The 20,194-nt window shown below is 38.6% G+C and overlaps 1 protein-coding gene and 1 pseudogene across 2 annotated transcripts; one reads left to right on the top strand and one right to left on the bottom strand.

The window, feature by feature from the left end:
* Positions 1 to 1,720: 1,720 nt before the first annotated feature.
* BMP15 (bone morphogenetic protein 15) lies at positions 1,721 to 6,698 on the top strand (the record flags this gene model as incomplete). The annotated part of the gene is made up of 2 exons (XM_082716971.1): positions 1,721 to 2,048; positions 5,839 to 6,698. The coding sequence occupies 2 exons, from the start codon at positions 1,721 to 1,723 to the stop codon at positions 6,696 to 6,698; spliced, it is 1,188 nt and encodes a 395-aa protein (XP_082573097.1).
* Positions 6,699 to 14,905: 8,207 nt separating this feature from the next.
* LOC309856089 (succinate--CoA ligase [ADP-forming] subunit beta, mitochondrial pseudogene) lies at positions 14,906 to 17,038 on the bottom strand (annotated as a pseudogene). The gene has a single exon. The product of its transcript is annotated as a succinate--CoA ligase [ADP-forming] subunit beta, mitochondrial pseudogene (transcript).
* Between the last annotated feature and the right edge of the window lie 3,156 nt (positions 17,039 to 20,194).

Below are 20,194 nucleotides of genomic sequence, written 5' to 3'. Positions count from 1 at the left end.
GCATGCAATACAAATGTATACAATACAACATACAACAACAGCAACTCTTTGAAGGAGCCAGCAGTACAGATGAAGAAACTCAGGCTGGCAGAAACCTTGCTTAAGGTCACTCAGCTAATGCGTTATTGAGTTGGCATTTGAGTCCAGACCCAGGGGACCTGTTAGCCTATGGCTTTTGTTTTATAATACATGCCAGGGACCAAGCCATGCTCGTAAAAACAGAAGAAGGGAACAAATAAGATCAAGCATATAACAATATGCCATGTGTCTAATTAGGTTTTGTGTAATTAACGTGGCTTATTTCTTTGTGTCTTCATGAAAACTTGTGAGATAAAACATGTTATCCTCATTTTACAGGTAAGGAGACTGAGGCTCAGGGAAAGGAAAGATTTGCATTGGAGAAGTTAAATTATAGCTAAGAAGAGGCAGAATCACAATTCAAACACAGGTCTGTGTGATTCCAAAGTCCATGCCGGTTTACAATAGTGCCTGTCCATAGATATTCTTGGTATGAGGTGAAGGCCTCCCACAAATCATGTCTGCCTCATTTCCTAGAGCCATGTTTTGACCTCCTGCTTCACCTTCTTCTTAGAGCCCTAACGAACTGCTTCTATTTGGAGATGGCCAGGACCACACCTACCTTTTTTGTTTCTTTTTTTGTAGAATCCTGGTCTGAGGCAGCCTTAACTAACTGGCCCAGCCCACGGCCTCCCATTAACCAGTCAAATGAGATGAGTTCCCAGCCAACTTCCACCGATTCATCTTCTACTGCCTCCAGACTTCTCTGAGAAAGCCCACTCAGGATCTCAACACCTTCCATGGTAAAACAGAAATTCTTAATCAGAACTGTCAAACCTGACTGCACATTAAAACCACCTGCAGAAGTTAAAAAAAGCCTTGATGCCCTAGTAAAAGCCCAGACCTGTTACACTAGAATCTCTGAGGACAATTCCCAGGCATCCATAATAGCTAAAGCTCCCCAGATGATTATAATGTATAGCCAAGATTGAGAACCACTGTTAAAGCATCTTCTTCAAGTTCCAGTAGCCATACTCACAGTGGTTTCCACATTTTAGTGTTCATTGAAACTTCTTGGAGTATTTGTTACGATTCAGATTTGTGGACCTCACCTTTAGAAAGTCCATGTTTTGGTTTGGACCCAAGAGTCTGCATTCTTAACAATCACCCCAGATAGTTTCACTGCAAGTCAATAGCTGATCACATTCTGGGAAATGCTGCACTAAGGGAAGGGCTACATGGAAGTGGGATGGAAGTAAAAGGTCTCTGGCCCTTTAAGGACTAATTAAGAAACTACCTTTAAAGCTATGGAGCACAGCAAGCAAGGGCTGCTTTTTCTCATCCTAGTGGATAAGGTAAGGGAGCAGGTCCTGGAATGGACCTCTCCTTTAAGGATACCTCAGCATCCGAGTAAGTGTTATCTTGTTCCTAACCCTGAAGAGCAAGAAGGATATGCTGTGTTGCTCCACCTGTTGTTTCCGTTTGTTTTGATGTGAAGAGGCCAAGTTAAGAGACCTCCTTTTGTCCAGAAGATTCTCCCAGAGGAATTGATATAGGGCTTGCCTGTCTGCCTTTCATTTTTTCTTGCCCCGTCTTTTGTGGTTGTGGAGCCATATGCAGTTACCTATGTGAAAGGAAAGGCTCAGAGTGACACCCTTTGGGTTTGGGCTAGAGCGTCTTGCTGAATACCACACGTTTCAAGATGGTCCTCCTCAGCATCCTTAGAATTCTTCTTTGGGGACTGTTGTTGCTTTTTATGGAACACAGGGTCCAAATGGCAAAGGTAGGGCAGCCCTCTATTGCCTTCATGGCTGATGCCCCTTCCTTGCCCCTGATTCGGGAGCTGCTAGAAGAAGCTCCGGGCCAGCAGCAGAGAAAGCCCCAGGTCCTCGGGCACCCTTTGCGGTACATGCTGGAGTTGTACCAGCGTTCAGCTGATGCACGTGGGCACCCTAGGGAGAACCGCACCATTGGGGCCACCATGGTGAGGCTGGTGAGACCCTTGGCCAATGTAGCAAGGCCTCTCAGAGGTGAGTTATCATACCATACTGTCCTGTCGGGAAGAGAAGTGGGGGAAAAAGAGTGTAGAGAAAGGGAACCTGTGAGTTTATTGTCAGGCTTCATTACCTAGTGGGTGAGTTGTTTTCTCAGGCTTGGATTTCAAATGATGGAAAAGTTGGAAGAAGATGGCTCCAAGGCTATTTCCCTTTATCGTCCCAATTTGAGAACAGATTGCCTTGGGACCTACCTGAGGAATCTCTCCCAGGCCTCAGGAAAACTGAATGATGTGTCAGCTCCTGTCTTTCTAAGAAAGTCTTATTGCTTGTTATGTCACTGAAAACTATAATTGAGAAACACTCATGCATTCTCGTTGGGGGAGCCTCTTTATGTGTGGTTGTATTCTTATAAGGCAAAGAGCACAGGATGCTGAATTGGGGAAATTTGCGAGAATAGACAGAAACAAATTAATATCAGAAGTTCTGTATACCTGGTTCGGTGAACATCTGCTATTGTATATAATCCTTAAGGACGACGACTACCATTAGCTCTCATGGAGCAATTAGCCTAATTTTAAAAGATAAAACTAAAGCACAGAAGTCAAATAACTTGCAACATTCACATAGACAGTGGGTGGCAGAGATAGTATTAGAGAGATTAAGTCTGTCTGATTCTGAAGTTTCCATAACTTCTCAAGTGTTTAGATATAGTATGTTGATATCCTTGTATACCAAGCAGTTTTTCTATTGTCCATATTGCTAGTTTGGTACTAGCAATTGCTAGTATTGTCCATATTGCTAGTTTGGTACTAAAGGTATTTTAGGATTTTCTTTGTTTCCATCGTGCTTGATTTTAAAAAAGTTCTCATTAGATACTGATTCAGAAAACCAGTAGGCTTCTGAAGTACAGGGCTTTCTAGGGAATGCAGAAAGTCATCAACTTCAAGGAAATCTTGGGAACCCGGTGAGATTAATTTTGGGTCTTTGCTAGTTTATACTCTCTTAAATGAAACAACCAATATTCCCCTAGCTAACCTTTATGTGAGTTTACTATGTGCCAGGCATTGGGAAAAATACCTCACAAACATCTTCCTTAATCCTCACCACTAGCATAGGAGGTAGGTACTATTAACATAATCATTTTGTAGGTGAAGAAATTGAGGCTCAGAGTAACTTACTCAATCTAACACAGCTAGTAATTGGTAGAGCTGGGTGTCAAACCCAGGTTTTCAAGCTCCAGAGCCAGTGCTCTTAATCATCCTGCTGTGCTGACTCAACAGATTTTAATTGCGCACCAGGCACAGTGTTTGGGTTAGGTCTGAAATGGCAAATAATGGTTCCCCTGACCTCTAGAAGCTCCCATTAAGGTATAATGGACAGATAGGTAATGGTGTTAGAGCATGACCAATGCTTTGACATTTGACAAGGATAAGCAGTAGGGCTCCCAGGACATGAAAGAAGAAACAGGTCACTGTTTAAAGCCAGCGAAGGGAAGCAGGGAGATAATGAAAGACTTCATTGAAGAGCTAATATTTGAGCTGGACCCTGAGGAAGGAGTAAGGAGACTATGTGTAGAGGCAGAGACAGGCATTCTGACTGAGGAAAGGGAAAATAGCTTGGGGTTAGTGGAGAGTCACTCAACAAATATTTAACATCTACTGAAAGGTAGGCACTATTTTAGGTGCTGGCATACAGATATGATCAAGACAGGCATGGTTTTCATGGGTGAGACAGATAAGTAAAAGCAGATAATTGTGAATTGTGGTAAGTGCTATCAAATAATGAAATTGATTTTGATAGAGAATAACAGATCCTTCCTTTACATGGGATTGTCAGAGAATGCATCTTTGAAGAGGTGACGTTTGAGTTGAGACCTGTAAGATAAGTAACTAGGCATGAGAAGAATAGAGAAAAGCCTGATTTAGGCAGAGGGAACTATGGGTACTATGGCCTAGAGGGTGGAAACAAGCTTGTCTGACTTGAAGATTAGAAGGAAGATCAGTATGGCCGAAGTGTATTGAGCATTGTGAAGAGTGGCAGGAAATGAGGCTGATGAGAGGCAGAGACTTACAGGCCATTGTAATGAATCTGGATTTCATTCTGAGTGCAGTAGAAAGCTGTGCATTATTTGCAGAGTTTGTAGAGATGATAAGGGGCTAGAAAGGAGGATGCCTAGAATTACGTCACTGTCCTGGTCTGACTGTTGAACATACTGGCATCTAGGACTCTGGAAAGGATCCAGAAATGGAGGACAAGAGTACAGGGACAAATCTCTCCATTAGGAGATGACCCAGCTGAATTGAACTTGCCTGGAGAGATATGCCAGGTTCAATCACACAGGATGTGTGAGTCAGCCATTTCCCTGAAAAATTCTGAGCAGACCCTTCCTGGCTCTGATCCTTAGCCACTCCACCCTGCTTCAGGAAATATGTGATGTCAAGGTCTGAAAGGAAAGGGCAGTTCCTCACCAGACAGTCTGCTAGAGGTTGGGTTGGGCTCTTTCTCAGGCAGGGTGGGGTAGGTATATGGGTGGGCCTCTTGGAAAGAAGATTATAGGATGGGAGTGTAGAGTAACTTGAGAAAGCAAATACAAGTTTGGCTTGGGCTCTGTGTGAATGATGTCCAGTGACCCAAACTTGAGGGTGTATTTAGCATAAGTTGAATCTGAGCTATGAAAAAATATCCTGATGACTCAAGATATTAAAGCACTTCTACATTGACCAGTCCAGGCCTACTGAAAAATTCAAGCTTGTGTATTCAGTGAAGGAGGAAGGTTAGGTAAATAATATGTAAATTAACATGCAAATGTTTATCAGTAAGATGTTTGAAGATAAAAGCAGCCATTTTCTTGCAATGCCTGTTTTTTGTTATCTTTGCTCTGGACCTTTTTTCCAGGAGAGGGTGCAGAAATTCAGAGCACTGTGGGCCCAGCTCTCCAACCTTTTGGCCACTGGGTGTCAGCATTACAGTCTGGATTAATCCCCAAGAGGCTTTCAGCTTCTGGTAGACTTCTTAGCAAGCAAAATATTTATCTGAACAAGGCCTTGTTGAAAATGGTATTTAGGGTACAATGAATGCACATGAATAATCATTTCCAGTAAGAAATGAACAAGGAGAAACTGAGAGTTAAGGGGAAAATGGTTTAAGAAGGAACAGCTGCTCAAGAAGCAATTCTTAATGTAGAAGGTGGAAATGGCAAAACAGCTGCCCCCACTAGGGAAAAATAGACAAAATTATTTTGTGGCATCATGGTCCCAGATTTGAAGTGATGGCAGGCCATAGATAGCCCCCAATATTGGGCTGTTACCTCAAAGTTTCATCTGTATAATGATATGACAGGAGAACTCATTCTTAATTCATGCATGTCTCAACAATTCTCTTAATTGATCACTTTTAATAGTCAACTAATACTGATCTTCTTCCATACACACAAAATAATTCCATATTTGGGTTTTCTTTCTCTCATCCTCTGTTGTGAGTGATCTAAAAATGGAACACAATATCTTTTTAAGGGAAACCTACTTGGGCTCAAATCTTGATTCTACCATATACTGGCTTTGTATGTACTCTGGCATAACTTCTCTGAGCCTCAATTTCTTTGTCTGCAAAATGGTGATAATTACTATCCCATAAGGCTTCAGATTAAAGGGCTAATGCTTTAAAACATCTAATAGTAAATGCTTGACAAATGATAGTGATTATTATGGTCTTGCTTTATTTTAAGGGCTGCTTACAGCTGTTAGTTTGTATTGAGCGGAGTCGTGAGGGAGATTCAGGCTCCAGGTAAGAAGCTAATCCTCTGCTCTTGTCCCCTCCTGTGCAGGCCCCTGGCATATAAAGACTCTGGATTTTCCTTTGAGACCAAACCGAGTAGCATACCAGCTAGTCAGAGCCATTGTGGTTTACCGCCATGAACTCCACCGAGCTCATTTCCATCTCTTCTGCCACATGCAACCCTGGCTCCAGAAAAGCCAAACCAATCACTTCCCTTCTTCAGGAAGAGGCTTCTCAAAGCCTTCATTTCTGTCCAAAGCTTGGACTGAAGTGGATATCACACAACATGTTCACCAAAGGCTCTGGAATCCCAAAGGACGCAGGGTTCTACGACTCCGCTTCATGTGCCAGCATCAAAAAGGTAGTGAGATTCTTGAACTTCAGTGGCGTGGCACTTCATCCTTGGACACTGCCTTTTTGTTACTCTATTTCAATGACACTCATGAGAGTGTTCAGAAGGCCAAACTTCACCCCAGAGGCCTGGAGAAATTCATGGAAAGGGACTCTTCTCTTCTCTTGCGGAGGGCCCGCCAAGCAGACAGTATCATATCTGGGGTCCCTGGCCTCTCTGGGGAACATGATAGGCCTCAAAGTAAAAAGTGTTCCCTCCAACCTTTCCAGGTCAGCTTCCACCAGCTGGGCTGGGATCACTGGATTATTGCTCCCTACCTATATACCCCAAACTACTGTAAAGGATCTTGCCCTCGAGTACTACACTATGGTCTCAATTCCCCCAATCATGCCATCATCCAGAACCTTGTCAATGAGCTGGTGGACCAGAGTGTCCCTCAGCCCTCCTGTATTCCTAATAAGTATGTTCCCATTAGCATCCTTTTGGTTGAGGCAAATGGGAGTATCTTGTACAAGGAGTATGAGGATATGATTGCCCAGTCCTGTACATGTAGGTGATAGCAAAAGTAAATCTAGCTCAGGTTCTGAGAAATTGGAAGAATGTTTAACATAACAAAACAAATATCAGTGTTAAAGCTGCAAGTGTTCTACCTGTGGTCATCTACCAATTCTTTGGGTTCCATTCCTTGCCCTAAGTGTTACTTAAGTCTCTTCTCTCCATGTATGAGGTCCTCACTTTATACAAACAGTTCTGATACCAAACATTAGTACAGTTTGACCGCTAGTCAGAGCCCTTAAAGATGTTCTTTTGGAGATCCCCAGCTTTCTTGTCTCTTTTTTTTCCTTTATGCTGGCTTTGTCAAAAGTCACTAATCCATGATAGTAGAACTTCTGGAATTGTCCTACCAAGGCCTGCAAAGATGAAATCTTCCTAGTAGCCATCTTTTTGAGGCTTTCTAAAAGACCATGGGTTAAGAAAGCCACTTGAGATTTTACTCCTTTATGTTGCCTCCTGTATCCTCAAAACTAGTATGTCATCAGAAAGACTGCCTGCATCTGTGTTTGCATTGCCCTCTGAATCTAAAACTAACTTTTCTCAGGTGGATTAAAAAATGTTTAGGTAATAATCTCCATTGAAATATTTGGCAGGAAACAGTGTTTCTAAAATATCAGGGATTTTTCTCTCAGCCTCTGAACCTGGGGAAAGTATATGGGATCCCTTTTCTGGGGTAAGGAGAACAGCCTTTGATAAGACTGATAGGAGAACTTGAATAAGGACCTGAGGATAATCACTTCAAAACCACCTGCATCTATGGTGAGAGGAAGAGCTGTCATTTAGGATTATGTATGGGGGAGTCATTTTAAGCTTTCTAGGGAACAATGGAGTTCACAGTGCATTGTTTTATATAATACTTAAATCTCTGTTAATTATCATTTAAAAAAATCTCCCTGGTGGCTCAGAGGCTAGGAGTTGGCCTGGTCGGGGTGGAGGAGTAGAAGGTTTCATCCCAGAAGCTTGAAGGGCTTTGGGGGAAGGGTGAGATGTTCTGAAGCCTGAGACCAACTTCATTCTAGCCTTGCCTGTTTGTGAGTTCAATCTGACTCTGGGTTGGGTCTCTGTGGGGAGATGGGCTTGCTGTTTGGGGAGGCATGAAGTCCTGCTTTAGACTAAATGATGCTTGCAGTGTGACTCTTTTCTACTCCTGTACTGTGCTTAAGTGATGGAGACTGGGCTGTGTTACAAATAAATCATTTTTTTGTTGTTGAAGAGAATCTTGAATGTTTGAAGGATTGGGAGTGGGTGGAAGGAATTTATTTCCTTTGTTCCCTTTAACTATGGTCTGGAGCTCGATCCTAATCTCCAAGGGTAGGGCTGCAGACTCCTATGAGGTTCTCCTTAAAGGCAAAACTGCTAGTGATCAGCCCTTCCCAAGGGGTCTCTTTGAGGAAGCCCAGTAAGGCATCTGCCCTGCCCAACTTTTCCTTGACTAGTCTTATGACCATTCACAGTGGGATGGGACTGATTTAGGGTAGGTGCATATCTTTGCCAAATGTAAACCCCTTCCCCACCATCACCATTTTTTTCATTTATCTATCAGATTAACTCATCTTACCATTCCCTTCTCAATAATTGGTTCTGGCTAGATAAAATATCTTACACATCTATAAATATAGAAATTTTATTCTTCTGGAGGAGCTGTTTTTTAAACATCCTTTTATCCATCTATCATATCTTTAGGAATCAGTACAGATGTTTTTTATTTCCTGAATGTCCCTCATGACACTTCAGACTTGGGTACGTGCCCTACCTCTGTACTCACATAAGTACTATTTGCTTTCTTTTAACACATTCTAGTGTAACTGTATTTGTTGCCAAAGGTGAAGTGCTTTTGGGATTTTCAACTGTTTTACCCATTTCCATATTACTGGATCCCAGCACATAGTAGGTCTTCAAGGAATATAAACACAAAACAGTGACTCTTTCTGTGATACACTCTTCCTAACAAACCTTTTAATGCTCACATTTCATTCATTTTCCATTGGAATAAATGTAATATGATATCCCTTGTACATAAAGATTATTTTTGTACCCCACTATTTCAAAACCATCAACCAAGTTGCAATAGAATGTGACAGCTATGTTCCTGAATGAGGCAGTTTCAGAATCATTGTAATATGTGGCAAGTTGACAGAATAAATGTGCGCTTCCAGTCTAGATATTTCCCTAGCCTGCTTGGGGTAGACACAAATACCTAACAGGCCTGAAGACAGACCTTGTTCTCAGGACCAGATTCTGAATTCAGCATTTCAGTGCTCAGAATTTCCAGAAAATCATGGTCCGCTAGCTTTATGAGTCCTAAATACATCTGAAACTTAATATTTTTACAGAAGGCTCAGGGTTAACTGGCCACATTATCCATTAAGTCTTGAGTTGTCAGGATACCCAAGGAAAATACTGGCAGGATGGAGTCATTTGTGGCTGGTGTTATGGATTCTCTTTTCCTTTGAAACACTGCTTTCAACTCAGCATTTTTTTCTCAAGTCTGAAGTAAAATATATACATATATAAAATATATACATATATATATATACATACATATATATATATATGTATGTATATATAGTCTCAAACATTCTCTCAGAAGGAAGGAAATAACTTACTAGTGGAGGAGGGTATGTAGGAGTATTTCAGCCCAGGTGGGTGGGGAGAAATGGTTACTTGGGCCAGAGAGGGAAAGCAGGGAGTAAAGCCCACCTTGTCCCAGCTTTCCCTATGAATAGATCAGAACTTCATTCAATGTATGGTTGTAAAAGGAGCAGGCATTTAAGCTCAATTCTGATCTGGAGGTCTGTTGCATTTACCTTGGTAGTATGTTGTATCCAATGGGCCAAGCTGGAAGCACATGAAATTTATCTTCAGTTCCACCAAATACTTGGGTACTTCATTTTGTAAAAGAAGGTTATATATCTTCAGTTAGTTCTCCCAGCACTGTGAAACAGGAGGTATTCACCCCATTTAAAAAGGAAAAAAACAATAGAAATGTTTTATTGAGATATAATTTGCATACCATTAAAGCTACCATTTTAGTGTTTAATTCAGTGGGTTTTAGTATATTCAAAGTTGGGTAAAATTCACTACAATCAACTTTACCACATTAAAAAACCCTTGCCCAGTAGCCATTAATCTCTATCCCTCTACCCCAACCCTAGGCCCTGGTAAGCACTAATCTACTTTCTTTGTCTATGGATTGTAGATATTTATATAAGTCAAATAATACAATATTTGGCTTTTGGTGACTGACTTCAATTTCACATAATGCATTCAAGGTTCATTTGTGTTGTTCACTCCTTGTAATTGATAAATAAAATTCTACTGTAGAATATACTACATCTTCTTTATCCATTCAACAGTTGATAGGCATTTGAGTTGTTTCTACTTCTTGGCTATTATGAATAATGATGCTATATTGTTGTGATGAGCACCAGGTGTTGTATGTAGTGTTGAATCACTAGATTCTATACCTGAAACTAATATTACACTGTATGTTACCTAACTGGAATTAAAAACTTGGAAGAAAAACAAAAAGGGAATAATGCTGTCATGAATGTTCTTGTGCAAGTTTTTGTGTGGACCTATATTTTCAATCTTCATATATATACATATATATATATATGTATATATATATAATATATAGTAGTAATGCTGAGTCCTATGGTAACTCTTTTTAACATTTTGAGTAACTGCTAAACTGTTTTCCAAATTGGCCATACCATTTTATAATCCAGCAATATATGAAGGTCTCAATTTCTCTACATCTTCACCAATACTTCTTATTGATTTTTTTTTTAATTTTAGCTGTGCTAGTGGAAGTGAAGTGGTATTTCATTGTGGTTTTCATTGCATTGATAACTAATGATGTTGAGAATCTTTTCATGTACTTATTATTTGAGACTTGCACATCTTCTTTCAGTAAATGTGCATTCAAGTCATTTGCCCAGTTTTTAATTGAGTTATCTCTTATTATTGAATTGTAAAAGGCTTTTTTTAAATATTCTAGATGTTAGTCCCTTATCAGAAGTATGACTTGCAAACATTTTCTCTAATTCTGCAGATTTTATTTTAACTTTTTAAATGGTACCCTTTGAAAGACAAAAGTTTTTAATTTGGAAAACAAATCAACTATTTTCATCTTTTGTTGCTTGTGCTTTTGGTGTCATCTAAAAATATTGAATAATCAAGGCCCTGAAGATGAACACTGATGTCTTTTTCTAAGTTTGTGATAATTTGAGCTGTAGCATTTAATCCATTTTAGTTAATTATAAATATAGTGTGAGGGGGAAAGTCTAACTTCATTCATTTGCTCCTGAATATCCAGTTGCTGCAGCATCATTTGTTGAAAAAACTAATCTTCCCCCGTTGAATTGTCTTGGGACTCTGGTTGAAAATGGACCATAAATATAAGGGTTTATTTCTAGACTCTAAATTTTGTTTCATTGATCCACATGTCTATTCTTACAACAGAATATAATACTGTCTTGATACCTGACTTGTACCTTTGTGTAAGGTTTGAAACTGGGAAATGTAATTCTTCCAAATGTTTCTTCTTCACCAAGATTGTTTAGGCTATTCTGGGTCACTTGTATTTCCATGTGATTTTTAAGATCAGCTTTTCAATTTCTGAAAAGATACCACCTCTTTTTTGATTAGGGATTGCATTGAATATGTAGATAATTTTGGGTAGTATTTGGGTAGTATTAAGTCTTCTACTCTGTAAACACAGGATGTCTTTTCATTTATTTAGACCTTCTTTAATTTTTTCCAATAACATTTTGTCATTTTTCAGTATATGTCTTACACTTTAAATTTATTTCTAAGTTTTTAATTCTTTTTGATGTTATTATAAAAGGAATTTTTCTAAATTTCATTATCAGACCATTAATTGTTAGTATATAGAATTAAAATAGATTTTTGTACATTGAACTTGTACCTTGCAACTTTGTTGAACTCCTTTACTAGCTTCAACAGTTTGGGTGGATTTCTTAGAATTTTCTATATACAAGTTTGTTATCTGTTGAATATAGTTTTACTTCTTTCTTTCTTTCTGGGTGCCTTTTTTTTCTTTACTTTGGTTAGAACCTCCAAAGATAATAGAAGTAGTGAGAACAGACATTCTTGTTCCCAATATTAGGAGGAAAATATTCAGTCTTTTAGCAGCAAGTTTGATGGTAGCTATGATTTTTCATAGATGCCCAACTTCAATACTTACTCTAAAGCTACAGTAATCAACACAGTGTGGTATTGTTAAAAAAAAAAAAATGAACAGATCATTGGAACAGAATAGCCCCAAAGTAGACCCACACAAATATAGTCAACTGATCTTTGACTAAGATGCAAAGCTAATTCAATTGATAGAGGATAATCGCTCAACAAATTATGCTGGAATAACTGTACAACCACATGCAAAGAAATCTGGACAAAGACCTTATACCCATCACAACAATTAACTGAAAATGGATCATATAAATGCAAACTAAAACATTTTAAGAATATAATATAGAAAATCTAGGTAGCTTTTGGCTTAGTGATGACCCTGCCCCATATATTTTGTTTTACATTTTAGGGATTTTCATATAAGATTTCATCTTGGCTATAAACATTGGGGTACAGATGGCCCTTCTTTTCACTACATCTGTATCTTGGGGGTAAATACCCAGTAGTGCAATGGCCGCGGTCGCCAAACTGTGGAAAGAACCAAAATGCCCTTCAGTGGACAAATGGATAAGGAATATGTGGTCCATATACACTATGGAGTATTATGCCTCCATCAGAAAGGATGCATACCCAACTTCTGTAGCAACATGGATGGGACTGGAAGAGATTATGCTGAGTGAAATAAGTCAAGCAGAGAGAGTCAGTTATCATATGGTTTCACTTATTTGTGGAGCATAACAAATAGCATGAAGGACAAGGGGAGAAGGAGAGGAGAAGGGAGTTGGGGGAAATTGGAAGGGGAGGTGAATCATGAGAGACTATGGACTCTGAAAAACAATCTGAGGGTTTTGAAGGGGTGGGGGGTGGGAGGTTGGGGGAGCCAGGTGGTGGGTATTAGGGCATGGATTGCATGGAGCACTGTGTGTGGTGCAAAAACAATGAATACTGTTACGCTGAAAAGAAATAAAAAAAAAAAAAGATTTCATCTTGGCTTGAACAAGTATCTCATTTTACATTTGTGGAAAGGTTTCTGGACTTACCTAGGGTCACAAAGCATAGCAAGTGAGTAGATATTCAGATCCTAATCAAAATCTGTCTGATGCTGTGGCGATGACTTCTTTGATATAATATCACAAGCATGGTCTAAGAAAGAAAAAATTGCTAAGTTGGATTTTATTAAAATTAAAACTTCTGCTCTGCAAAAGACACTGTTAAGAGAATGTAAAGACAAGCCACAGAGTAGAAGGAAATATTTGCCAAATACATATTAGATAAAGGACTTTTATCCAAAGCACTCAAAGAACTATTAAGATTCAACAGTAAGAAAACAGCCCAATTAAAAAATAAGTAAGATATATGACTAGAGGTACACACGCATGCATCTGAGCTGGTCCCTGTAGTCATGTGACCCTTGATTCTGAATTTTCTCCACTACAGTCTTCCTCTTCCTAGCTTATACTGGTAGAATCCTGCCTTATGGCTATACGCATCCAAGTATCCTATCCCCCCTCCCCTGACAACTAAGCCTTGAGTTGTCAGAATACCCAAGGAAAACACTGGCAGGATGGAGTCATTTGTGGCTGATGGTATGTTATGGGTTCTCTTTTCTTTTGAAATACTATGTTCATCTCAGCATTCTTTCTCAAGTCTGAAGTAAGATTATACACACACACACACACACACACACCTCACACATTCTTCTGGAAGGAAGGAGATAACTTGCTAGTGGAAGAGGGTATGTGTCTGCTTAGATGGGTCTGGGGATAGACAGTTTCTTGGTTCAGAAAGGGAATGCAAAACAGTACAGCCACTTTGGAAGACCACCTAACAATTTCTTACAAAGCTAAATATAGTCTCACCATACAATCCAGCAATCACACTTCTTATTTATTTAAATGAGTTGGAAAATAATGTCTGCACAAAACCCTGCATGTTCGTGTTTATAGCAGCTTTATTCATAGTTGCCCAAACTTGAAAACAGCCAAGATGTCCTTCAATAGTTAAATGGATAAACTTTGTTAGATGTATACAATGGAATATTATTCTTCAATAAAAGAATCTATCAAATCATGAAAGACATGAAGGAAACAAACACTAAGAGAAGAAGCTGATCTAAAAAAGCTACATACTGTAGGATTCCATTCATATGACGTTCAGGTAAAGGCAAAATTACACAGATAGTAAAAAGAGCAGTGATTGTCATCAGATCAGAAGAAAAGAATGGGGGATGAATATATAGAGCACATGGGAATTTTAGAGCAGTGAAATTTTTCTGTATGATACTGAAGAGGTAGATACATGACATGTATTTTTCAAAACCCACAGAATGTTCTCTTTCAATTGAAAGAGAGAACCCTTTATAAACTATGGATTTTAATAATAACATATCAGTATTGTTCCTTGATCGTAAGAATGCACAACACTAATGCAAGATGTAATAATAGAGGAAAACTGTGGAGTGGGCAGAGGAAAGAATGGCAGTATATGGGAACTGTCTGTACTTAACTCTTCAGTATTTCTCTAAACCCAAAACTGCTCTAAAATAATAAGGTCTGTCAAAACAAAAAGGGCTTTTTGCATGGGGTGACTTTGAGGCAGGTCAAATAAAGATGAGTCATGAGTGTGGGTGTTTCCAAGAATTGCCATACAAGTCAGTGACAATTCTTTAGAAATGGAACTTTTGGGGAACCTCAAACTGTCAAACCTGGTCTTTGCCCTCCAGGGGCTGTTAGACTACTGATTTTCACAACTACCAGTGTTGTCAGGCTCTTATTTTTCAAGGCTACTGTGGATCTGAAGAGATTGGAATAAGGCAAGCTAAAACGTCCCAAAGCTCACTCTTGTCATAGATGTTCAGCCATTTTTCTTGAATAAATCCTCCTTGAATTGGTGCAAGCTTTTAATTCTTGAGTTCTGAAAAAGTGTTTTTTTTTTTTCTTGTTTGTTTTTTTTTTTTTTTTTTTGCTGTCCTCACTGATTTTATTGAGGAGTTGATTTTTGGTGGTCCTTGCTCCACCATTCCGGAAATGCTCCTCTATTTTTTTTTTCCAAGTCACATTGGGAGATTTTTATTAACTTAAATTGACATTGTTAATTTTGTCTGCCAAGTCCTTACTGAATATACCTTTATTTGATACAAACCTACCCATTCTTATCAATACCACAGGAACATGAAGACTTACAGTAATCAGTGTTTTATAATGCTTAGAACAATGTTCAAATAACAATTTATTTCACTGACCTACTTAAAAGAATATTTTGGGGAGTGTTTTAAAGCTCTTTTTATAAATAGTAATTGATATATTTAGATAGGTATTTGATGTTGAAGATAAACACTTCTAATATAAAACATTGTTTTAACACATTGCTCTGCTAATGAGACTAGTTATCAGATATAATATATTTCTAACACTAAAGAATAAAGCTTTATCTTCATATTTATTTTATTCATAGGACTCTCATCAATGAAGAATGTTGAATCTTTAAAATAAACTTTATCAATAAACTGGCATATTGCGAGTGACATTCTATAGAAGTGAAAAAGAAAGCTGCAATAAAAGAAACTAGATCACTGCATTATACATTCTTTATACAAACAGCCCACTCTGAACAGTAGAATTAAATGCAGACCAAATGCTTTTAAAAGTTTTTGTGCCTAGCTGGCAATTATAATCTCCATACACTAAAGAGAAAAGGAACAATAATAATACAGAACACAGTATTTTTAACGATTATTGCACATTTAACACCTTCAGCCATCTACTGGGTTCTCCAATCAGATTGGCAACTGAAATTTCACATCCACTTGGGCTTGCTTGGCTAAGGTCACTATTTCAGAGAGCTTTACAACCATTTTAGCAGCTTCATCCAAGTCATCACATGCAAGAATTTTAAGTCCACTGTCTGCTATCAGTGCCTTAGCATCATCAACTCTTGTACCTTGTAACCGAACCACAATAGGTATTTTAATTTCCAAATCCTTTACTGCCATCACTATACCCTGTGCAATAACATCACACCTTATGACTCCAAAAATGTTGACCAGAATAGCCAGTACCTTTTTATCTGAAGTGATAAGCTTAAATGCTTCTGTTACTTGATGGACTGTGGCACCACCACCAACATCAAGAAAGTTCGCTGGAGTCCCTCCGTGAAGTTTTATTATATCCATTGTGGCCATCGCCAAACCAGCACCATTTACTATACAGCCTATATTTCCATCAAGGCCAATGTAGTTGAGATCTGCCTTAGCTGCACCTTCCTCCCTTTCATCTTCCTGGGTCCAATCCTGTAAGTCAAAGATTTTCTTCTGGCGATAAGCTGAATTAGAATCAAAGTTGATCTTTGCATCCATGCACAGCACAGATCCATCTGAATCCTCTACCATTGGTTTTATTTCTACCATAGTTGCATCGTATTTCAGAAAAAGGTTGTAAAGCTTGACCATATTTTCTGCCGCAGAATCCACAATATTAGGTGGAAATCCCATCTTCTGTGCAAGCCGGACAGCTTGTTCCTTCTTGATGCCTTCTACAATATCAATAGGTTCTTTAAATATGGCCTCAGGAGTCTCAGCAGCAACATCTTCAATGTTGACACCACCTTGAGAACTTCCTATTAATACAGGACCTTGAAATGACCTTTCCATTGTTATTGCAAAGTAGTATTCTCTCCGAGGACATCTTCTCTCACAAACCAATACTTGATTGCATATTCTGCCTTTTTCTCCTGTTTGCTTGGTAAACAACTTTTTCCCAATAATTTGTGAGGAAACAGCTTTTGCTTCTTCTGAAGAGAAAACTATCTTCACTCCTCCTTTGAGGCCACTCTCAAATGTTCCTTTTCCTCTACCACCAGCTAAAACCTGTGCCTTTATCACAACATCTTTTGAACCTAATTTTTTGGCAACTGCATAAGCTTCATCTGGTGATTTTGCCACATGTCCTTTGGGAATGGAGACACCACCTTCTTGCAACAATTCCATACTCATGTATTCATGTAGTGAGAGATTCCTTTGTTGCTGCTGCTGTATTTGGAGTCCATGGTTGTTAAAAAATCCAGAAGTTCCCAGAACCTGGGCGGTGGACCGCAGCGCAGGCCGGGACCCGCGGCTCCTAAGGGCGGTGGTAGCCAATAATCGGCTGTAGAACATGGAGGCCGCCATTTCTGAGCCAGACCCCGTCCCCTCAGCCGAAATGCTCCTCTATTAAGCTTCATTTTACTATGACTTGTCCCAGAGATTCATAGCTCCATGCCTTCTCTGCTCATTCTTTTGTTCAACAGATATAAATGGAGTTCCAGAGATAATAGACTATTTCTCACTACCCTATAAAGTTTTAAACAGACCTAGAACCAGAGTATGTATGTATGTATGAGTGTGTGTGTATTTACACATGCACCCCACCCTCAATGTATATACATCTCAATCTATCCTCCATCTATTCCACATGCAATTTCATTTGTAAGTAGATTTTTTTTGGCAACTAGAGTTAATGTGGAGGAAAAAGATGGTGTCCCTACACAATGGGTTGTTGCCTCATTAAATGCTTTTTATCACTTTCTCATCTTTGTGGATTTGAGTGCTTTTATGTTCAGTAAGCAGAAAACTGACCTTGAACCTAGTGCTTTTATCTCACCCTGGGAGTGTCGACAGAAAGATGGTAAAGAAAACGAGACGACAGGGGGTTTTGGTCAGAGAGGTAGAGGGAAATGGATTCCCACACACCAGAAATGTATCAAATCCTTAATGTCTGTTAGAAGGAGTAATCTCAAAAATGGCTACAGAGTATAAGGAGGCTTATTACCTCTACCACTTTTCACCAAAATGACAGTTCAGCTGATATCTGCCAGGATTCTTTTCTGGCACTACCTACATATTGTACCTTAGTGGAATCATGCTATGTTTTGCTGATGTTACTGCTACTGGCACCTCAGTTGGTAAGTCAGATAGAACTTCACAGTGCTAATGCCTGGGGGATAAGTGAGATGGGAAATGAACATTAAATTGAGTCTAATTTCTTTCCCCCCCTTTTTTTAGACCCTTACCTACCCAGCTGAAGATACTGTTGTTTCTGAAACTGTCAGTGAGGTTGTGGCAAAATCATTAGATAGCATGGGTCTGCCAGTCATCTCCAGGTGATTAGGATGATTCCTAGAGAAGCTTTCATTGCAAACCTATTGGGATTACCTGCACTTGGAATGTGTAACCAAATACTGCAGGTAAGAGTTTTGTTTCAGTCTCTGCCTATTCATGGCTAAAGTGACTAACTCCAGGATTCCCAGGGTTCAGATGACTCCAGTTTTGTCTTTTTAGGAATGGATACTGTGTAGTCAAAAACTTTGGTATTGAGACCATGGAAAAAGTAGACATAAAAGCATGAGAAGAGATACAGCCACTTGTGCAGAGCAATTCCTTTGGTGTCTTTTAAAATTTTTGCACCAATGGACCTAAATAATTCCTGGAATTACTGATTTTTTTGACTACAGCATATTTTATTACAATTTACTTGAATGTTATATGTTTTGTATCAGGTTAGGTATGCCTAGGAATTATATGGAAATAAGTAAAAGATAAAACCCCTAGTCTCTATCAGTCTGTGTCCATTGTACCCCAGGACCACCGTGATTATGTCTTAGTTGCAGTAGGATCCTATCAAAACAACATTGCAATAAACAGAAGATGGCTCTGAATTTGAATAGTTTAGTGTAACCAGGTGGAAGAGATATTTTTGTCTATCCCACCTCTCCACCCAATGCATACACATGTCTGTTATATCTGTCAGTAGCTGGGTAGCACAGAGAGGAAGAAGGGCTGTGGTTCTATGGAAATTCTCTGGATCTATGCATTTAACATTAGCTCACAAATTTCCTCAATCCACAGGAATGCAGAACTCTCCATCATACTCCATATTTCTCTGTTTTTCAGATTTTATATCTCCCAATGAGATGAGTGTATTTTCCCCTCCTAGAGTATACACACACTGCTGTCTTATTCTCCATATTCCCTTGTAAGCCAGGAATGGGTAAATGATTGGGAAGAAAACCCGTGTGTGACTTCTGTACCCCTTACTGTGTCCTTCAAGTCTAGTAGTCTAAAATTGTCTGTGGAATCCAGCTGAAGGTGAGTGTCAGATGAAGAAAGAGCCTTATTAAGCACTATAGCTCTTTGCCCCAGGTTTCAAACTTCCAGCCACCAGTACTGTGAGAGAATAAATTTCTGTTGTTTTAAGTCACACAAATTTAAGTTTCTGGTAATTTGTTTATGGAAGCCCTAGGAATCTAATACAGCAGATAAATATAAAAGCTAGTACTATTGTATCTTTGGTTTGTAACTCCTAGTTTTTCTATATTATTCAAAAGATAAATGTATAAAATGATAACTATAAGTCTGTTGATGGGGATGCAATATATAAAGATGTAATATGTAACAATAACAACATAATGGGGTAAGAACAGAGTTATATAGGAACAAGGCTCTTGTGTAATAATGAAGCTATGCTGATATTAATGTAAATTAGATTGTTATAAATTTAAGATGTTAATTGCAATTTCTAGGCTAACTAAAAAAATAACCTTAAATTATGCAGGAAAATAAGTGAGAAGGGGATAAAACTGTATATTAAAAAAAACACAAAAGAAGGCAGTAATTGAGGGAATGATGAACAAAAAGTGTAGGATATACAGAAAATAAATAACAAAATGGTAGAAGTAAGCACTTCCTTGCCAGTGATTACTTTAAAAGTAAAATGCATTACACTTTTGAATTAAAGGCAGAGATGGGCAGGATGGATACAAGAAACATGAATCCTACTATGTATTGTCTACAAAAGATACACTTTAAATTCAAAGGAAAAAATAAATTAAAAGTGAGAAGGTTTAGAGAGCTGGCTATAATAATATCAGATAAAATAGATTACATCAAAAATTGCTATAAGAGATGAAGACATTATATATTGAATAAAGGGTTAATCCACCAAAAAGATACTAAAATTATATGCTCACTTAAAAATAGTTCTAGAGATAGGGTGGCTGGATTATGGACATTGGGGAGGGTATATGCTATGGTGAGGGCTGTGAATTGTATAAGATTGATGATTGACAGACCTGTACCCCTGAAGCAAATAATACATTATATGTTAAAAAATAAAACAAATAAACAAATAAAAATAGTTGTAGAATAATATGTAGTTGGATACTTCAATACCACACTTTTAATTATGGGTGGAACACCTAGAGAGTAGGTGAAGAAGGAAATAGAGAATTTGAACAACATTATGAATCAACTAGACCTAACAGAGATACAGTTGACCTTTGAAGGATGCAGGGGTTGGGGTGCTGATCA

The sequence above is a fragment of the Mustela nivalis genome, assembly GCF_964662115.1.
Source record: "Mustela nivalis genome assembly, chromosome: X".
NCBI classification, from domain to species: domain Eukaryota; kingdom Metazoa; phylum Chordata; class Mammalia; order Carnivora; family Mustelidae; genus Mustela; species Mustela nivalis.
The sequence above is the reverse complement of the archived record's forward strand: the minus strand, read 5'-3'. Positions and strand labels throughout refer to the sequence as shown.